Source organism: Lampris incognitus, chromosome 3 (assembly GCF_029633865.1).
Source record: "Lampris incognitus isolate fLamInc1 chromosome 3, fLamInc1.hap2, whole genome shotgun sequence".
NCBI lineage: Eukaryota > Metazoa > Chordata > Actinopteri > Lampriformes > Lampridae > Lampris > Lampris incognitus.
The window spans coordinates 80,987,742-81,006,858 of record NC_079213.1 but is presented as its reverse complement, the minus strand read 5'-3'; the positions used below and the strand labels follow the sequence as shown (position 1 = coordinate 81,006,858).

Here is a 19,117-nt window from a genome sequence, read left to right as displayed (position 1 = left end):
TACAGTTCATTTCAGAGGTTTCTCATTCTCAGGCTCCGCTGTCTGATCATAAAATAACAAGTCTCAGATTAAAGGGCTCTAAAGAAAACTCAAACATCAGAGGATATTGGAAGTTAAATAACAATTTATTGGCTGATAAAAATTTTAAAGAAACTGAAATTACTTGCAAATATATTGTTAATGAAAAAGAAATGAGTCCAATTCAAAAATGGGAATTCTTTAAATTTAAAGTTAGATAAGTGAAATAAAACGTAGCAAAGAAATTAAAAAAAAACTCTAGCAAAGAAGATCTCTTAAAGAACCAGCTAGAGTTGTTAACTTCTAGACACAATGTATCTGAAAAAGAATTAAAAAGATTGTGATAGATTGTATATGAGACACCAAGGGTGCCTTCATCAGGTCAAGGGCTAAGGGGTTAGAAGGGGGGGGGGATTACAGTTACTTTTTTGGTGTAGAAGAAAGAAATAGGAAAATAAATAATCTTGCATCTCTTAATGTAAATGGTATCATTAGCGCTGACTCCAATAGTATTGCCCGAATTTAATCCAAGTGTGACACATTTATGGAACATGTTAAAGAATTTACCGCTCTGATTTCTGAAAACTTCAGAGATCTGTGAAGGTGAGCTTTTAAGTTCAGAAATCACTGAAGCTGTACCAGGCCCGGCGCCAGGATGAAGTTAACGAGGGGGCAGTTAAAAATGGCGAGGGGGCAACTCTTTTTATACAGTACAACAGTAGGTTATCACCCTGTTATGCCTAGGTTTACTGAAATTCATTGATTTAATCATGCAATAGCATCTGCTGAAAAGCTAAATAACAACTTAAGACTACTGTTTCAAAATCAAATAATTTATTTCACAACCAGGAAAAAAAATGTCAAGACCCACACGGATCATCTCTTGAACTTTCATCTTTGTGACACAGATAGCGCAAGGCACTGAATCCAGACCTATTTACGCATGTATCCTGCTATCAACTGGGCTACTAAAGGCAGTCCCTCCAGGAAATTGCGATTTTGCGATCTCAGGTTACACTCTACTCTGTTGTTGCCATAACAGCTACTGCAACATTTTCGCGATACAAAAATGGCGAGGAGACAACGACAAGTCTCTTGAAGCTGAAGGGGAGAATGTCAGTTTTCCCCGACGTTTTTGGGTGCATGACATTTTACGGGGGATCTAGCTGCGATCTAGCCAGCTGCCAGCGATATTGCTGGCTATCTAGTTACATTGTTGCCGTTAGCTACGGGGTAGTTTTGCCAACGATGTTTCTTAACTGTCTGGTTTTGCTAACGACAAGCAGTAGCTAAACACTTATCAGAAACTCCTAGGATCCGTCCAATTTGATTCCAAATGGCCTCTTTATTATGAATGTTATGATACAGTTCAGCTGTCATGTCATACAGTTCACTGTGCTCAGAAACTAACGTCAGCACAATTAACTTCTCCGCCGCTAAGTTACATTCTCCATTTTTGATGGTTGTTATGGGAAACGACAAGGTCTCACTACTCCGCTTGTGATTGGTCAGCTGTCAAAAAAGTGCTTGACGTAGGACGTCTATTTCTGAAAAGAAAAGACGCCCTGAGCTGCAGAAAAAGACGCCGGCGACGGCGTTTAAAAAAACGTCCTGGGCGTTTTTTAAAAGACGGTCTGCTCCATAGGGTTATGTAAAAAAAAGACGCTGACAGCTTCAGAAAAGACGGATTTTTCCAAACTTTGCGTTGAAAACGGACCGTCAGAGTAGCCGGAAGTAGGAAGTACATTGTGATAGCGATTCACCTACTATTCTATGATCAGTAGTGACATCAAGTTAGCTTGCTAGCTAACAAGTACAGTTTAGAGGTAGGAATAGACGAGCATTGGTGAGGTGAATGGTCTGTTCTTGTCTTTCGTTGTTGTTATGTTATGGCTAGGCTGCTAGTTGTTGTAGGGTAATGTTATGCAGCCAACAGCTCCCCCTGGGGGCACTGATTGATGTATACTTGCCCTGTGTAACATGCCTCAGTTGCGTTATGGGCACAGCCGGTGAATACATGTTACTAAGCGACACAGCCCGACTCTGTCTGTTATTTATATGCACCTACACTTGCAACATGGTGTCAGAAGCTGTATTGGAACCCAACGTGAGTCTTACGTTGCCTGTTGCTTGAACAGTGTGCGTTTATTTTTTTTACTAAGCGTAGCTAGAAGTTTCAGTTAGCCTGCTAGCATTAGCATCGAGCCAAGACAATGGCTTCCAATATTCCGCCGCCGGAGCCCATGAAGATGGCTGGGGATCTTCACAGCAACTGGGCTAGCTTTCGATCAGAGTTTGAGGATTATTTGCTTGCGACCGGGATCGACAAGGCAGAGAAGCCGGTGCAGGCAGCGACGCTCCGGAGGCTAATGGGGAAGGAATGCCTCCATGTTTACGAGCACAACCTGGGACTCACAGCGGAAGAGCAGAAAGACGCCGGAGCGATACTCGACAATCTGGGGGAATACTTCACACCTACCAAAAACGTCATCTTTGAGAGGTATGTTTTGGGCAACCTTAAACAAGAGGAAGGAGAACCTGTGGATGTTTTTGTCACGAGACTGAGAGAACAGGCTGCCACATGTGAATATGGAGCTATAAGAGACGAGCTTATAAGGGACAGGCTTGTTCTTGGAACAACTGATGAGGGTGCCAGACGACGCATGCTAAGAGAAAAGGAGCTTAAGTTGGAGGGAGCTATTGACATTTGCCGTGCAGCGGAGGTGTTGGACAATAAGTTAAAATCCATGTCACTTAGCAGCTCTGTGACTGCGGAGAGCATCAATGTAGCACATGGACAGCGACCAGGACAGACCTACCAGCAGGCCATCCGAGCCCACCAACACATCTGCACAGCCACAGAGAGGCACAGGTGAATGCAAGTACTGTGGCACACCGCACAGATGGGGGCGAGACCTGTGCCCCGCATTTGGAAAGTCATGTCGCTTGTGTGGCACTGCTAATCACTTTGCCATAGTATGCATGAAAAGAGGCCAGCAAGCACGTCAGTTGAACGCTGTGGATGACCCGCCGCTAGGGGACCCGGAGGACAGCGACCGCGATGAGAGGGATGTGTACACGGCTGAGAGCGTGGGGGCTGTGAACACTCAAAGGAAAAAGTGGTTTGTAAACCTGCCACTGCACAGAGGGGTCCAGAGGTGCCAGCTTGACTCTGGAGCCATCTGCAACGTGATGAGCTTGAAAGACAAGATGAGACTGGCGCCTAGAGTGCCTCTTCAGAAAAGTCTCACCAGGCTGAGACTCTACAACAGTGAGTGGATGAGCTCAATGGGCGTGTACAGCACACAGTGTGTCATCAGGGGCAAGACGCACAGACTGGACTTTGAGGTTGTGCGCACCAGCCAGAAGCCCTTGCTTTCAGGGGAGACATGCGAGAGACTTGGCTTGATACACTTCACCATTCCCGAAGAGCTGAATAAAGTGGAGCACTGCAAGACAGGTGAGCTAACCAAAGGCTGTCTCATTAACACTTACAATGACGTGTTCACCAGCCCAGTCGAGTCACTGCTGGGTGATGTTCACTTCGAGTTGGATAGCACTGTGGCCCCTGTCCAGTGCGCACCAAGAAATGTCCCGGTGGCCCTCAAGGCAGCTGTTAAGGCGCAGCTGGACCAATATGAAAAGGATGGACACTTAACCACAGTCACTCAGCCCACAGACTGGATTAGCAATCTGGTCATAGTGAAGAAGCCAGACAAATTGAGGCTTTGCATCGACCCCAAGCCACTTAACCGAGCCCTGAAAAGGTCCCATTACCGCATGCCCACTTTAAGCTGCCTAAGGCACGTATCTTCACCCTGGTGGATGCGTGCGACGCATTCTTGCAGTGTCGCCTTGATGAGGAGAGCAGCCTGATGACAACGTTCTGGACGCCGTGGGGTAGAAAGCGATGGCTGAAGCTCCCTTTTGGCGTGTCAGTCGCACCAGAGCTGTACCAGAGGAAACAACATGAGCTGCTGGCCGGTTTGAAAGGAATTGAGCCCATAGCCGATGACATCCTCATAGTCGGCTGTGGGGACACGGAGGAGGAGGCCGTTCGCAACCACAACGCAAACCTCATTGCTTTGATGGACAGATGCAGGGAAATGAAACTGAGGCTGAGTATAAAAAAGCTACAGTTTCGTGTGAGGGAGGTCCGCTTCCACGGCCACATACTGTCGGTGGAGGGCCTCAAAGCGGATCCCGAGAAGGTCAGGGCAGTCCTGGACATGCCAAACCCCACGGATGCAAAAGGCGTTCAGCGGTGTGTCGGCTTCGTTAACTATTTATCGAGGTTCATGCCCCGCTTGTCAGAGGTGTGTGAACCGCTGAGAAGGTTGCTGGACAAAGGTGTGCTGTGGCACTGGTTGCCCAAACATGATGCTGCTATGAAAGAAATCAAAACGCTGGTCACGGCGGTGCCAGTACTACGTTACTATGATGTCAGCAAGCCAGTCACTATACAGAGCGACTCCAGTCAGACCGTTTTGGGCTGCTGCCTGCTTCAGGGGGGACAGCCCGTCGCGTTCGCCTCCCGCGCGCTGAACCAGACGGAGCAAAACTATGCACAGATTGAGAAGGAGTGCCTGAGCATCGTATTCGCTTGTCAACGCTTCCACTACTACCTATATGGGAGGAGTGATGTGACTGCAGAGACCGACCACTGCCCGCTGGTGTCAATCTTCACTAAGCCCCTTCTCAGTGCACCAAAGCGCCTTCAAAGCATGCTCCTCACACTTCAGAACTACTGCCTCACGGTGATGTACAAGCCAGGCCCTGAAATGTACATCAGTGACACGCTCAGCAGAGCCACCACCCCGCCACAGAGAACGGACACTCAGTACAGACGTGAAATGGTCTGCAGCATGCAGCAGGTGCAGTACGACACGGCAGCCATTCAGCAGGCAGACTATCTAAACGTCACCAGCCAACGCCTCGCACAGATTCGAAAACACACAGAGGAGGATGTGTGTCTTCAAACACTCAAGTCGGTCGTGCTGGAGGGATGGCCAGAACACAAAGAGGAGAGCCCCATAGCCATCAGAGAATACTGGGCCATCAGAGATGAAATAAGCGCACACGACGGTGTGCTTTTTAGGAGCCAGCGTGTCATCATTCCGAAAGCTATGCGTCCTGAGATGCTGAAACGGATCCACTACAACCACGTGGGGGGTGAGGCTTGTTATAGACAGGCCCGGGATACTCTCTACTGGCCAAATATGCAGGGGGAAATCAAACACTATGTGCAGCAGTGCTCAGTGTGTAACGAGTATGCACACGAGCAACAAAAAGAGACTATGATGTCACACCCGCTCCCCACACGTCCCTGGCAGCTGGTGAGCATGGACTTGTTCAGCTATGCAAGGCAGGACTTCCTGCTCATGGTGGATCACTATTCAGACTTCTGGGAGATTGATCTACTCCCAGACCTGTTGGCAGAAACGACCATCCGAAGGTGCAAGGCGCAGTTTGCATGGTACGGTATCCCTGACCAGGTCATTTCCGACTGCGGAGGTCAGTTTGATTGTGGAGAGTTTCGGGCGTTTGCGAGGGAATGGGGCTTCAAACATGTCATGTCCTCCCCGAGACACCCAAAAGCTAACGGCAAAGCAGAGTCTGCAGTGAAGATTGTGAAAGGCCTATGCAGAAAAGCAGACCGGGCCGACGAAGACCCCAGGAAGGCTTTTCTACACTGGAGAAACACGCCCACTGAGGACATGCGCTGCAGCCCAGCACAACGGCTGATGTCACGGAGGCTGAGAACTCTTCTCCCTGTGGCCGACCAGCTGCTAGCACCTCAGATCATCACTGGGGTCACAGACAAGCTGAGGGTGAAGCATCAGGCAGCGAAGTTGACATATGACAGAACTGCGAGGGATCTGCCAGAGGTAAACGTCGGCCAGCCTGTCAGGATGAAACCAATCCCGGGTGAAAGGACAGGACGATGGAGGAGAGGAGTATGCCTGCAGCAGGTGGGACCGCGGTCCTATCTCGTCAACGTGGAGGGAACCACGTACCGTCGCAACAGGGTTGATCTCCGACCAGCAGAGGTTGCCCCTCCACAGCCGTCAGCCCACACAGAACGGCCACCGGAGCAGCCTGTGGGCGCGTGTGCAGCTGAAGGGGGCCATGTGAGCGGGGGCAGCACGGAGGAAGTCGTCAGCAGCCCTGTAATGTCTCCAAGGTTGTCAGCCCCGAGGTCGCCGCCATCTCCCCCACAGGCTGTGACCACACCATGCTGTGAGTTACAGGGCCGGCCGGGCCTTCTCCCGGAGCGGGAGGCAGATTAAGCCTCCAGAAAGACTTGACCTCTAGGTCATACACTGTACTGAGATTGACACACATGCTCACACGCACACACACACACACACACTGGACTGTGGACATTTAAAAAAAAAAAACGAAACAAAAACTGTGACGTTCACTTCTAATGTTCTTATTCAGTGGTCTTGTGGATGTTCTGATGCTACCATTTTGTCGTTATTGTTCTGCAGAGGTTTTGGTTGATATTGACTTGCTGTTCCTTCTTGATGCACTATTTCCATTGCACTATTTAATATTGGGATATGAGCACTAATGTTCTAATGGCTAATACTATCCATTATATTACTTAGTATTGTATTCTACGAAAGGAAGGGAGATGTTGTAGGGTAATGTTATGCAGCCAACAGCTCCCCCTGGGGGCACTGATTGATGTATACTTGCCCTGTGTAACATGCCTCAGTTGCGTTATGGGCACAGTCAGTGAATACATGTTACTAAGCGACACAGCCCGACTCTGTCTGTTATTTATATGCACCTACACTTGCAACACTAGTGAGCCAGCCAGCTAGCTATAAGATCGTGGGTTTCCCAAACTGAATAAATATAAAAACACAAAACTGCCTTGTTAGCTCCATCTGTTGTAACTAAGATGTCTGTTGAAAAAAAAATTTCCATGGACAGATTTAGCTACTAACGTTACTTAGATTTGAAGACGAATTATTTGCTTCGCATCAGTTCGGTCCGACTCCGCCATCTTTTTTGAAAAAAATGTTTCCTGAGTGCGGCGTCAGGGACAAACAAACAGCGCTGCCCATGGGTATGAAATAACAGCACTATGTTTATGCTGTTTGTGCAGTGGGAAAAGAGACTTGATCAGATAACAAGCTTCAAATATTTTATGGGGAAAACTTCAAAGGTGTTTCATACTGTAGTCTCTATGACATTTGTATCTCGGGCAATATTTTTTTGTTGTTTTTGCTATTTTTGCTATTTTTCTATAGGGTACATAAAACGTAAACTGAGGGGGCTAAAACTACAACTGAGGGGGCGTTGCCCCCTCACGACCCCTTGTGGCACCGGGCCCGAGCTGTACACTCAATGAAATTAAGGAAATCACCCAGAAATTATGGTCTCGCAGTAGAATTTTATCTTTGTTTTTGGGATTTAATTAAGGACAATTTATTACTCATGTTCAAAGAACATATAGCTAGAAAGGAGATGACAACAACCATGAAACAAGGTTTGATAAGCCTAATTCCTAAACCAGATAAAGATCATTTAGTAATTGAAAATTGGAGGGGGCCCATTTCACTTTTACACACAGACTATAACATTTTTATCGTATATTCATGCAAATGTTTAAAAAATAATCTAGAGCATCTGGATTCGCCTTGTCACGAAAGTGGCGAGGCGTCTCCTTCGAGACTGCCAGCCGGAGAGATGCAGTTGGCGAACGCATGTAGTACGAGGGTGGGTGTTTGAACTAAAATAGGGATCGATTGGCCACTAAATTGGGAGAAAAAGGGAAAAATCAGAAATAAATAATAAAAAAAATAATCTAGAAGAATAATAAGTGAAAACCAAAATGGTTTTATGGCCAAATGTCACATTAGCTCTAACTAAGATTGGTATTAGACTTAATTGACTATTCAGACTACATAAATTCAAATGCATTATTTGTATTCCTGGATTTTTATAAGGCATTCGACTCTATTGAACATTCTTTCATTATACAAGGCCTGCAAATTTTTGGTTTTGGAAACAATTTTATCAATAATATTGCCATGTTCTGTAAGGACATAAACGGCTCTGTCATTCTGTATCCCAACGTTTCAAAAAGGTTTCCCATTTCAAGAGCTGTAATTTGAGGATGTCCTATTTCTTGTTTTTTGTTTTTGATTGTTGCTGAACTTTTGTCTTTAAATATTTCACATAGTCCAGATACACAAGGCTTAACTGTTTTTGACAGAGTAAAGTTAGCTGATGACTATTATTTCTTAAGGATAAATGGTAAATACAGAGTGCATTACATGGAACTGGTGAATTTTCAGAAGCTTCAGTTCTTAAGCTCAGTTTAAACAAAAGGGGAATTTTATGTTTATATGAGACTGACGAGAAACTTATGTTTAATATCCCTTTTAAACAATGTGTAAAATACCTTGGTATTCACATTTCAAAAGATGGCTCAGACAGCTGCTAAATTTTCCCCCTAAAATTAAGAAAAACAAGTCAATTCTTGAACATGTGGCTTCAGAGGGATCTTTCCGTTTTTGGAAGAGTGTTATTGACAAAGGCTGAAGGAGTATCAAGATTTGTTTATCTTACTTTGTCACTCTGCTAATGATGTGCTCTGTAAAGAAGTCAATAATTATCAAATTGTATGGAAAAATACACACCATTACCTTTAAAAAAAAGATATACTCAGATTGGAGAAAGCTGATGGAGGATTAGAAATCTTAGATTTTGTTTATTTAAATTGCACCCTCAAGGTCAAATGGCTTAAAAAATGTTTGGAGCTCCCAGAATCATTATGGAATTTTATACCACACAATATATTTAAACATTTTGGTGGCTTAAAAATTCTAATGGGGTGTAATTATGCTTTCTCTAAATTGCTAATAAAACTCTCAAAGTTCTATCAGCAGGCTTTACTGTCTTGGAAATTGTGTTACGTTCACAACTTTTCACCACTTGAGGATATAATTTCGAAAGAAGGAGATATTTTCCTTCTTTCATAAAATGTCTTGCGTATATGTTTGTTGTTACATTTAGAGTTCATAAAATCAACTCTGTTTATCATCAAAAGGGGTTCTATTCTCACTGCTTCTTGAAATTGAAGATGACTTTTCATTAGAAGGGATAGGCCATTAGGAATAGCTTTTATTACATAGCTAAACTTTTTGCTTGTAATAGGGAAGGATTTGATAAGAAGGAAACGTTCATAGCTTAACAATACGCCCTTAGTGTCAAAGAGATCATTTACATAAATGGTACCTTTGTCAACCCAATTCTGCTTAAATATAGATTTTTTCCTAACCGTAATGTCTCTATTATTCCATATAATAGTTTTATGTGGGGAAAAATTATGGGAGTAACATAATTTCCAAGCTAGGAGATCCTATTGATAAAATTTAGATAATTTTAGAGGCAATTTGGTAATACAGAAGTTGGTAATACAGAAGTCCACCCAGTTTTCTAAAAATATTGTATGGAATAAAATACCAACTAGAGTTTGGGGCTTTAAGACATTCCTTAATCCATTTTATCTCAAATGTGTTATTTAAATCAACAAAGTTTATTAATTCAGACCCTCCTTCTTTTCTGGATCCTGAAAGAATTTCTTTCTTTAGGCGGTGTTGTTTATTTTTCCATGTACAGTTAGTGAGTATTTTGTTAATTTCTTTAGATGTTGAATCTTGGACAAATAATGATAGAGCAGGATATACAAGCCTTGGAATACCTTCCGCCTTGATAAAAAGGATTCTGCCAAAAATAGATGGGTCACGCTGAAGACACATATTCATAATACTTTGGGTTTTTTTAAGTCTATGAAAGAAGTTAAGTTTTTGTCTAGTTGTCATATCTTTAGTAACATCAATTCCTAAGTATTGACAGTTTTTTCCACCGGGATATTGCGTATGCTTTCGTTATCTGTATTACATAGGCTTAAGATTTCACATTTTTCTATGTTAAGATGTAATCCCGAAGCTTTTGAAAATTCTGTAATTAGTTGTATAGTTCGTTCAATTTGGTGTTTGTCTTTTAGAAATAAAACCGTATCATCAGCTAACCCCAACCCTAACTTCGAATTTCTCTTTGAAATATAGACAGACCTTTTATATTGGGACTAACTGCATTAAACTCTGCAACAAACAAGTTACAATGTACTATGTCAAGTCCAACTACTTAACAACCGAAGTTAACTACTTTTGACTTTCTTTTTTTTTTTTTTTTTTTAGAAAAAATTAGGCACACATTTTCAAATTTCCTTTATCTTTACCTCTTTGAAACTATCGTTAACTTAGTGTAAACTACTAAAAACACTCACTGGCCGATTGGCCAGGGGTCAGCCCACTTGGTCAAGTGATTAGCGATGTGGCCTCGTGGTGCAGTACAACGCTGGTTCGAATCCCATAGCGGGTGGAAGTATGCTCGGTTACATTGGCGGCAGTGTTTGTGTGTTTAAATGTTGCCGCTGCTACACAACAATTGCCCCTCTGGGGACAAATAAAACCTACTTGACTTCTTAAGACGATTTTTGCACTTGCATTCTTGTTGCCGAGTTATGCACCGTATTTACCTTTTCATTCTAGTTAAGAGAATAACTAGTTTTCTATTTTGTCTAGTATAGGGTTTTATTTTGTGTTTAAATTTAAGTTTTATATTTCTTTGTCTCTAATATCAGTCAATGCCAGGGGTATTAAAAATAATGTCAAATGTAAAGCTTTGTTCCCGTTTGCAAAAAAAAAAACACACACACACACACAAATCTGATTTTTGCTTTTTACAAGAATGCCACTCAACTGATAAAGATACTAACTTTTGGAGATCGCAATGGGGAAATGACGTATGGATGGCCCATGGATCGGAGCATTCAGCTGGGGTAGCTATATTAAAGAATAGATTTTCTGGGGATATTTTAGGTTGTGAAAAGGACAGTTTGGGTCATTTTTATTTAATGGTAATCTCTCTAAACCAGATAACAGTCTTCATAATCAACATATGGATACAACTCATCTAGAGAAAATAACATGTTTTTTTGAAAACCTGGAAGAGGAAATTAATCTTTGGTTAAAAAAGTACCCTAGGGCATTACTTATATTAATTAGGAGGGGATTTTAATGTAACTGGATAATATGATGGACAGATGGCCACCTAGGAATTCTGGATCTTCTAACTCGTATTTAAAAAATTTTATAGAAAAATTTTACATAGTAGATATTTGAAGAGAAAATTTTCCTCAAAACCGTCAATACACCTGGTGTAATAAAGACCTCTCGCGACAGTCAATGATAGATTTTTGGCTAATTTCTAGCTGCCTGGCTGATCAGGAATTGTCTGTTACTATTAATGCCACACCGTTAACCAATCACAAAACTATATATATTATTGTTTCCCTTACTTCTAACTCTTTTTCATCCCCTATCAAAGCCTTGCTATGGAAACTCAACAACTCTACTGTTATATTTGATCAGGTGCAGCATAAGATAAGGGAACTTATTAGCTCCTATTGGAATGAAGCTAGTGGTAAAAATTCATATGGCTATTATTGGGAACTGTTTAAATTTGAAATGGGGAAATTTCTCAGGAAATTTGGAAGTGATCTGGCTAAGAAGAAAAGGACTACAGAAGAAAGAGTTATCTACCATTTGGCATGTGTTTCTCAACAAGAGAACTTATCTGATGATGAGCATAAAGAATATTTATAATTACAAAATAAATTAGATGCTATAAAATTAAAGCAGAAGGAACATTTATGCCCTGTGATGGCCTGGTGGCCTGTCCAGGATGTCTCCCCCGCCTGCCACCCAATGACTGCTGGGATAGGCTCCATCATCCCCACGACCCTGGGAGCAGGATAAGCGGTTTGGATAATGGATGGATGGAACATTTATTAGATCTAGGAAAAGATGGCTGGAGGAGGTGGAACAAAATTCCTCTTACTTTAAACTCGAAAAAATAAATTTTAATAATTCCACTATAGATCAATTACTAATAGATTATATGTAGTTAATGACCCTAGAGGAATTGCTTCTTTCTGTGCCAGTTTTCACAGCAATCTCTACAAGTCTCGATACTCTGAAGAGGCAGCCACAACTTTTCTTGACTCAATCTAAAGTCTTATCCACAGATGATGGGGATTAATGTGATTATACAATTGATGTTAAGGAAGTTGAAAAAGTGATAGGAGAGCTGAAAAATAACATCACCTGGAAATAGTGGCTTTACCGCTGAATTCTACAGAATGTTTGCTGAACAATTATCCCCCGTTTTGGTTAAAGTTTTTTTTTAGAAAATATACAAAAAGGAGCTCTCCCACCCACCATGACTCGAGGGATCATTACTTTAATTCCAAAACCTAACAAAGACCCGTTATTGTTGGATAATTGGTGCCCCATCACACTTCTCAATAATGATTATAAAATATTAGCCTTATTGTTTGCTCAAAGATTAAAAGATGTTTTAGATACTATACTGGATGAGACACGATCAGGATTTATGAGAAATTGACACATCACAAATAACATTAGATTGGTTTTAGATTTGTTAGATTAGAACGACTTTGTTGATAGTGATGGCCTCATTCTCTTTCTTGACTTTTATAAAACCTTTGATTCTGTGGAACATGACTTCATTTTGAAAGCCCTATCAAAGTTTGGTTTCAGAGACTTCTTTTGTAAAACTATCAGAACTCTATAATAATGGTAGTAGCTCAATTAAGTTAAAATGTGGTACTTCTCCAAGGTCAACCTTTATCGCGACGTTAGATAAGGTTGTCCAATCTCCCCTTATCTCTTTTTGATCACTGCCCAACTTCTTGCTAGTTATATTTCCAATTGTGATTTGCAGGGTGTTATATGCTGTTATATGGTTTGGAGACAGTGGCACTGACGGAAAGACAGGAGGTGGAGCTGGAGGTGGCAGAGTTGAAGATGCTAACATTTTCATTAGGAGTGACGAAGAAGGACATGATTAGAAATTGGTATATTAGAGGGATAGCTCAGGTTGGACGGTTTGGAGACAAAAGCAAGAGAGGCAAGATTGAGATGGCTTGGACATGTGTGGAGGAGAGATGCTGGGTATATTGGGAGAAGGATGTTGAATATGGAGCTGCCAGGGAAGAGGAAAAGAGGAAGGCCAAAGAGGAGGTTTATGGATGTGGTAAGAGAGGACATGCAGGTGGCTGGTGTGACAGAGGAGGATGTAGAGGACAGGAAGAAATCGAAAAAGATGGTCTGCTGTGGCGACTCCTAATGGGAGCAACCGAAATTAGTAGTGATTTGCAGGGTGTAGCGGTTGCGGATAGACAGGTCTTAATAAGCCAACTGACCGATAATACAACCCTCTTCTTAAAAGACGCTGTTCAAATTCCTCGTGCCTTCAATCTCATTAAGAATTTTTCCAATGCTTCCAGTTTATGTTTAAATAAAAACAAATGTGAATTAATGCCTATCAAGACATGTGAAATGTCATCTATATGTAGTATTCCAATTAAGAATCAAGTTACATATTTGGGTGTAAATATTACAAAAGATGAATCTGTAAGATGTTCTTTGAATTTTGAGCCGATCATTGAAAAGACAAGGAAAACATGTAAAATGTGGCTACAGAAAGATTTGTCATTTAGATGGAGATGTCTTCTCTCAAAAGCTAAAGGCATTTAAAGAATAAGCTATGTTGCTCTTTCCTTACCTGTTGACAATGCAACTGCAAAAAAGATTGATAACCTTTCATTTAATTTTCTATGGAAGAACAAGACACGTTCTGTAAAAAAAAAAATATTATTATGAATACTACTGATTGTGAAGAATTAAACTTTTTGGATTTTACAATATTAAACAATACATTTAAGATTAATTGGATAAGACAGCTCATGAAAAACACTGCTTCCTTGTGGAATTTCATCCCCATTCATACCGTTCTAAAATAGGTAGCCTGAAATTTGTTCTAGTCAAGTCAAGTAAATTTTATTTGTATCGCTCAATAGCATGAATTACAAATTTGCCTCAGTAGGCTTTACAGCAACACAATATCCCGTCCTTAGACCCTCTCATCGGATAAGGAACAACTCCCTAAAAACAAAGAAACCCTTTAACAAGGAGAAAAATAGGTAGAAACCTCAGGGAGAGCAACAGATGAGGGGTCTCTCTCTCTCTCCCAAGATGTACAATGTGCAATGGATGTTGTGTTCACACAATTTACAGAATACAACATTCTACAATGCAACTATGATATTCTCAAAATACCCATCAAATTATCAAACTTTCATAAACAATCTCTGTTGGCTTGGTCTCTCCTATATAAACACAACTTCTCTCCTCACAAATACTTTATATGGAACAACAGGAATATAGTTTATAAAAATTGCTCATTATTCTTTGAAAACTGGTTTAACAATGATATTAGGTTGGTGGGTCAACTGCTCAACTCAGAAGGTCACTCGCTAACTCTGAATTTTTATCAAAATTTCAAATACCAGTACCTCCGAGGTTGTATGCAATTTTTTTTAATGCATTCCTTCTGGTGCTCTGATGCTGATAAGAGGCTCAAACTTAAGTGTTTCTGTTGTTCCCTCTATAGAGCTGGGTGAATCTGTAATTGGTAAACTGTGTTTTTCAAATTATCATAAAAGTAGAAATAGATGTATTAGAACTTCATTCCAAACAGATAAAGTAGCAATACCTTATGTAAAATTCTTCTGGGACAAACTTGTAGAAAACATTCCTTGGAAAAGAGTTTGGACCTTACCGCTCAAATACCTGTTAACTAATAAAGTGAGAGAAAGCACATTTAAACTGATTCGTAGATTCTACCCTGCTAAATGATATCTTAAGAGGCTTAAAAATGATTTTGATATTGGCTGCTCATTTTGTGTTACTATGCCTGAAACTGTTCTGCATCTATTTTGGTATTGTACACATACTAAAAAGTGTTGGTCTGACGTCCTTTATTTTATTCAAATACACATTATTGCCGATCTTTCCTGTACCTTTTGAAAATGTACTTCTTGGCTGTTTTAATTTTATCTGTTTATGTATGTATCTCTCTGTATAAATGTATTTTGTCATGTTTTGTAATTGCAAAAAAAAAAAAAAACATTGGAGAAGCTAAACAAAAAAAAAGTGGTTTCTGTTTTGCCATTGGGATTTCTGGTTTGTTGTTTTCTGGTTTGTCATTGGGTTTTCTCTTTTGTTAATTTGATGTGGAATTTGTCGTGACGTTTTTCTATTTGCTGTTGTGTTTTCTGAGTTGTCGTTGTGTTTCCCTATTTGCCATTGTGTGTGTGTGTTTTGTCGTTGTGATTTCCTATATGCTGTTGTGGTTTTTTTAATTTGTTGTTTTCCTATCTGTCGTTGCGATTTACACTTCAGGGCCACCGTAACTAACAAATCTGTATATTGTGCTTTTCCTTGAATAACCCAACTCCTATATTAGAGGAGGCCTTGCTTATCTGTATAGGGGTTTCTTAATAGTCCTGTCTCAGCATATTTTTGTCACAGGTAAGACACATTGTAAATATTTTACTTCATCAGAGGTCAGAGGTGTAAGCATGTGGATCAATAACTGCGTTCTCTGTCCTCTGTCAGGTAATGGAGAGGGGGACACTGAGGGCTGGGTGGTGTCATCAGAGTCCTGCAGCTTCCAGTCCATTGGTGCAAAGTAAGGGCAACATCTTTCTCATTACCATGGCAGCTTGCAGTCCTATGGATTAACTTTTTGTGTTGCCTTCCTTGCCCCCCAGATACTACAGGGAGGTCTTGCCTGGAGAGATAGTCCAAATCTCCAAACATGGAATTAAGACCTTGACCGTTGTCCCTCGTCCTGAGGGAGACCTTCCTGCCTTCTGTATTTTTGAATATGTTTACTTTGCTAGACCAGACTCCATATTTGAAGGTATGACTCTCTATTTGAGGGTATGTATATTATTAGTATGGGTCAGTCTTAATATTAGCCCATAACTTTGTTAAAAGTAAATGTGTTGTGATGGAACTGATTTGCTTAGGGATATACCCTTTTATGAGGTGTAAATGATAAAATTTAAATTATTGATTTGATATCTATTAAAATGTATCCACTTGTATTCTTATTTTTAAACCCAGTAGTGCTGTACAGCGTATATATAAAAGCAATAAACACCCCAAGCCTGTGCTTGACTGCAATTTCTTGTCCGGGGTTCACATCGTACCCAACAACACAGCTAAGCTTTGTCCTCTAATGTATTTGATTCCATTGCGCTGTAGGACAGATGGTTTATACTGTCAGACAGCGCTGTGGTCAGCAGTTGGCCATTGAGGCCCCAACCAATGCAGATGTGGTCAGCACTGTGCCAGAGTCTGCCACCCCTGCTGCACTGGGTTACGCTCAACAAGTCAGTCTACTCACAGTATGCTCAACCCAAAAAAAAAAAACATACAACTGTTTGTCCTTTGTCCTCCCAACTTGTCCACATCTGCTCTACCTCCACAGTCGGGGCTGCCATACATAGAAGTTCTGTGTAAGAATCGCTATGTTGGGAGAACATTTATCCAGCCAAACACCCGTCTGAGGCAGCTGGGAGTTGCTAAGAAGTTTGGAGCGTTGACAGACAACTTTGCAGGGAAGAGAGTGGTTCTAATTGATGACTCCATTGTCAGAGGAAACACCATCTCTCCCATAATAAAACTGCTGAAGGAGGCTGGGGCAACAGAGGTAAGTTGTCTAGGGGCTTCACATACCGATTCTTCATCTACACATTATTTGAGTATAGTTTTATTGTTTTTGTTTTTAAATCTTGATCTGTATTTCCTGCTTGAAAGGTCCACATCAGAGTTGCCTCTCCACCTATCAGGTTCCCATGTTACATGGGTATCAACATTCCAACTAAGGAAGAGCTTATTGCCAACCGGCCTGAATTTCAGGACATTGCAGGATACATTGGTGAGCACCTGACTGTGTTTCACAAACAAATTATTTGACTGATGCATTACAAAAGTTATCCCTTTTTTAAACTCCTTTGTTAGGTGGCATGGTGGCCCAGTGGTTAGCACTGTCGCCTCACAGCAAGAAGGTCCTGGGTTCGAACCTGGGGGTTGTCCAACCTTTTTTTTGGGGAGGGGGGGTCATTGTTATCTGTGTGATGTTTGCATGTTCTCCCTGTGTCTGCGGTGGGTTTTTTTTTCCCGGGGGCTCCGGTTTCTCCCACCATCAAAAGAAACATGCATGTTAGGGTTTATACTCCTGTCTGTGCCCCTGGTCAAGGCAATGAGAAAAGAACTGGAGTTGGTCCCTGGGCATAGCATGAAGGCGGCAGCCCACTGCTCCTAGCTACACAGATCACAGCTAGGATGAGTTAATTTGCAGTAACTGAATTTCCTCGGGGGGCTTAATAAAGGAAACTTAATTTTAAAACTCATAGAGGGTGCATGAGCTGAATCAGTTCATCTGGACTTATGAGTGCATCTCATAAAAGATGCACTCATTTATGAGGATTTGTGCCCAAGTATCAAATACGGTTTGGATTCGCCAACAGTGAAGAGATAACACAGCCTCAGTTTCACAATGGCCTGCCTCTTCCTATGTCTTGTTCAGTTATCTCCGCTAACAATTAATACTCTGTGATCTACAGGTGCTGACAGTGTTCAGTATCTGACTGTAGAGGGCCTGGTGTCTGCTGTCCAGGAGGGAATTGCCTCCATCAGTGAAAAGGAGATGATCAGCAATAACAAATGCAGCAAGAGAGTTGGCCACTGTACTGCCTGCTTGACTGGTAAATACCCAGTGGAGCTTGAGTGGTGATTGCTGCAGCACTGCTGCCTTGTGACACAGATCCCAAAACCTTTAATGGTTAATGAAATGTAATCTGCAGATCTAACCTCAGAAATGCCTAAATTGTGTACAAATAACTGGGACTTGACATGAGATCAAATAAACGCACAACAGCTTGTGGTGATGCAATAATGTATGAGTGACGACTACCCTGCCGTGGGCACATATTCCATTGAACCCAATGTATTTTCTGACCAGTCTGTTTCATTTTGTACATTTTTTTTTATTGCTTTAAGCTGTAATCCAACATGGGCCCATTTGTTATAAGTTCCTGTATGATTAAAATGTACCACTCACCACCAAATGTCAGTTTAACCCTCTCACACGCCTCAAGTTTTTGCTTACTTTTCTTTATTTGATTTACTTTGACAGATCTTTGTTGTAGTGTTCTGTCTGAAAGGGTTTTACTGCTGGATCTTCTTGTTGACTGTCATGGTCTTCTAAGTCCAACACCACAATGAGGAATTCATTGATTTTATAGTCCAGGGGCCATATTCATGAAACATTTTATCTTACCTAGAGGTCTTCCAAATAGCAGTAAAAGTTTCTAGCTAAGTTTCCTCTTAAAACCTATTCACAACTCTGCTTAGACCAACCTTTACTAAGGAATGGGAAGAAATATTAAGCTAAGACAAAGGGTGGGGTTGACCTCATTGCTATGGATGATGTCGTGTTTCATGGACAAGCTTACTTACTGTGCCCAGAGTGACTGACTGATAGGGGATGGGTCTCTGTCAGTGATTTCATCATAGAAATACTGTAGAAGGAGGTATCATGTTGACATATTCAAATAAAATTTTCACAATAAAAATGTAGGCTATGTGTCACTGATTAAACATGAAACCAAGAATAATATACTGACTAGTGAGGTATATGTTTAGCTAATTGTCAGCCTCTTGCGTGTCTGGCAGCTCGTAAACAATTGGCAGACATGCATGTAAGCAGCCTTTTAATTATCAGACTAGAATAACCATGGCTGATGGTAAGATGATGATACATTGTGCAAATGAAAACCAAACTGGACACAAGAACATATTTTACTTATGGCCCAACTTGTGCATGAAGAGGAGGACATCATTAAAAGAAAATTTGGGAGTTGGAATAACTTCAAAAACTTACCAAAAAAAAAAAGAAGCGTGGGAAAATATATGCTTGCAAATAAATGTGGCTTTCCCACTTCTGTCCAGAACCACCAATGACTGTGAAAAGCACTGGTATTCTTTGCAGTCTCAAGCAAGGGCAGAGATTGTAGAATTCAAGCGACAAACAACTGCCACAGGCAATAAGACATTAGGCCAATTATTTTCAT

The 19,117-nt window shown here is 41.3% G+C and overlaps 1 protein-coding gene across 2 annotated transcripts in view; it reads left to right on the top strand.

Moving 5' to 3' along the window:
* The window catches only part of ppat (phosphoribosyl pyrophosphate amidotransferase), a 39,086-nt gene extending 20,519 nt beyond the window's left edge, over positions 1-18,567 (top strand). For both annotated transcript variants that reach the window (XM_056276271.1, XM_056276270.1), the window contains 6 exons: positions 15,591-15,663; positions 15,746-15,897; positions 16,245-16,372; positions 16,471-16,692; positions 16,800-16,920; positions 17,609-18,567. In XM_056276271.1, coding sequence (XP_056132246.1) covers positions 15,591-15,663; positions 15,746-15,897; positions 16,245-16,372; positions 16,471-16,692; positions 16,800-16,920; positions 17,609-17,778 — 866 coding nt within the window. In that variant the 3' untranslated portion in view covers positions 17,779-18,567. The remainder of the gene's footprint in view (positions 1-15,590; positions 15,664-15,745; positions 15,898-16,244; positions 16,373-16,470; positions 16,693-16,799; positions 16,921-17,608) is intronic.
* Positions 18,568-19,117: the final 550 nt, after the last annotated feature.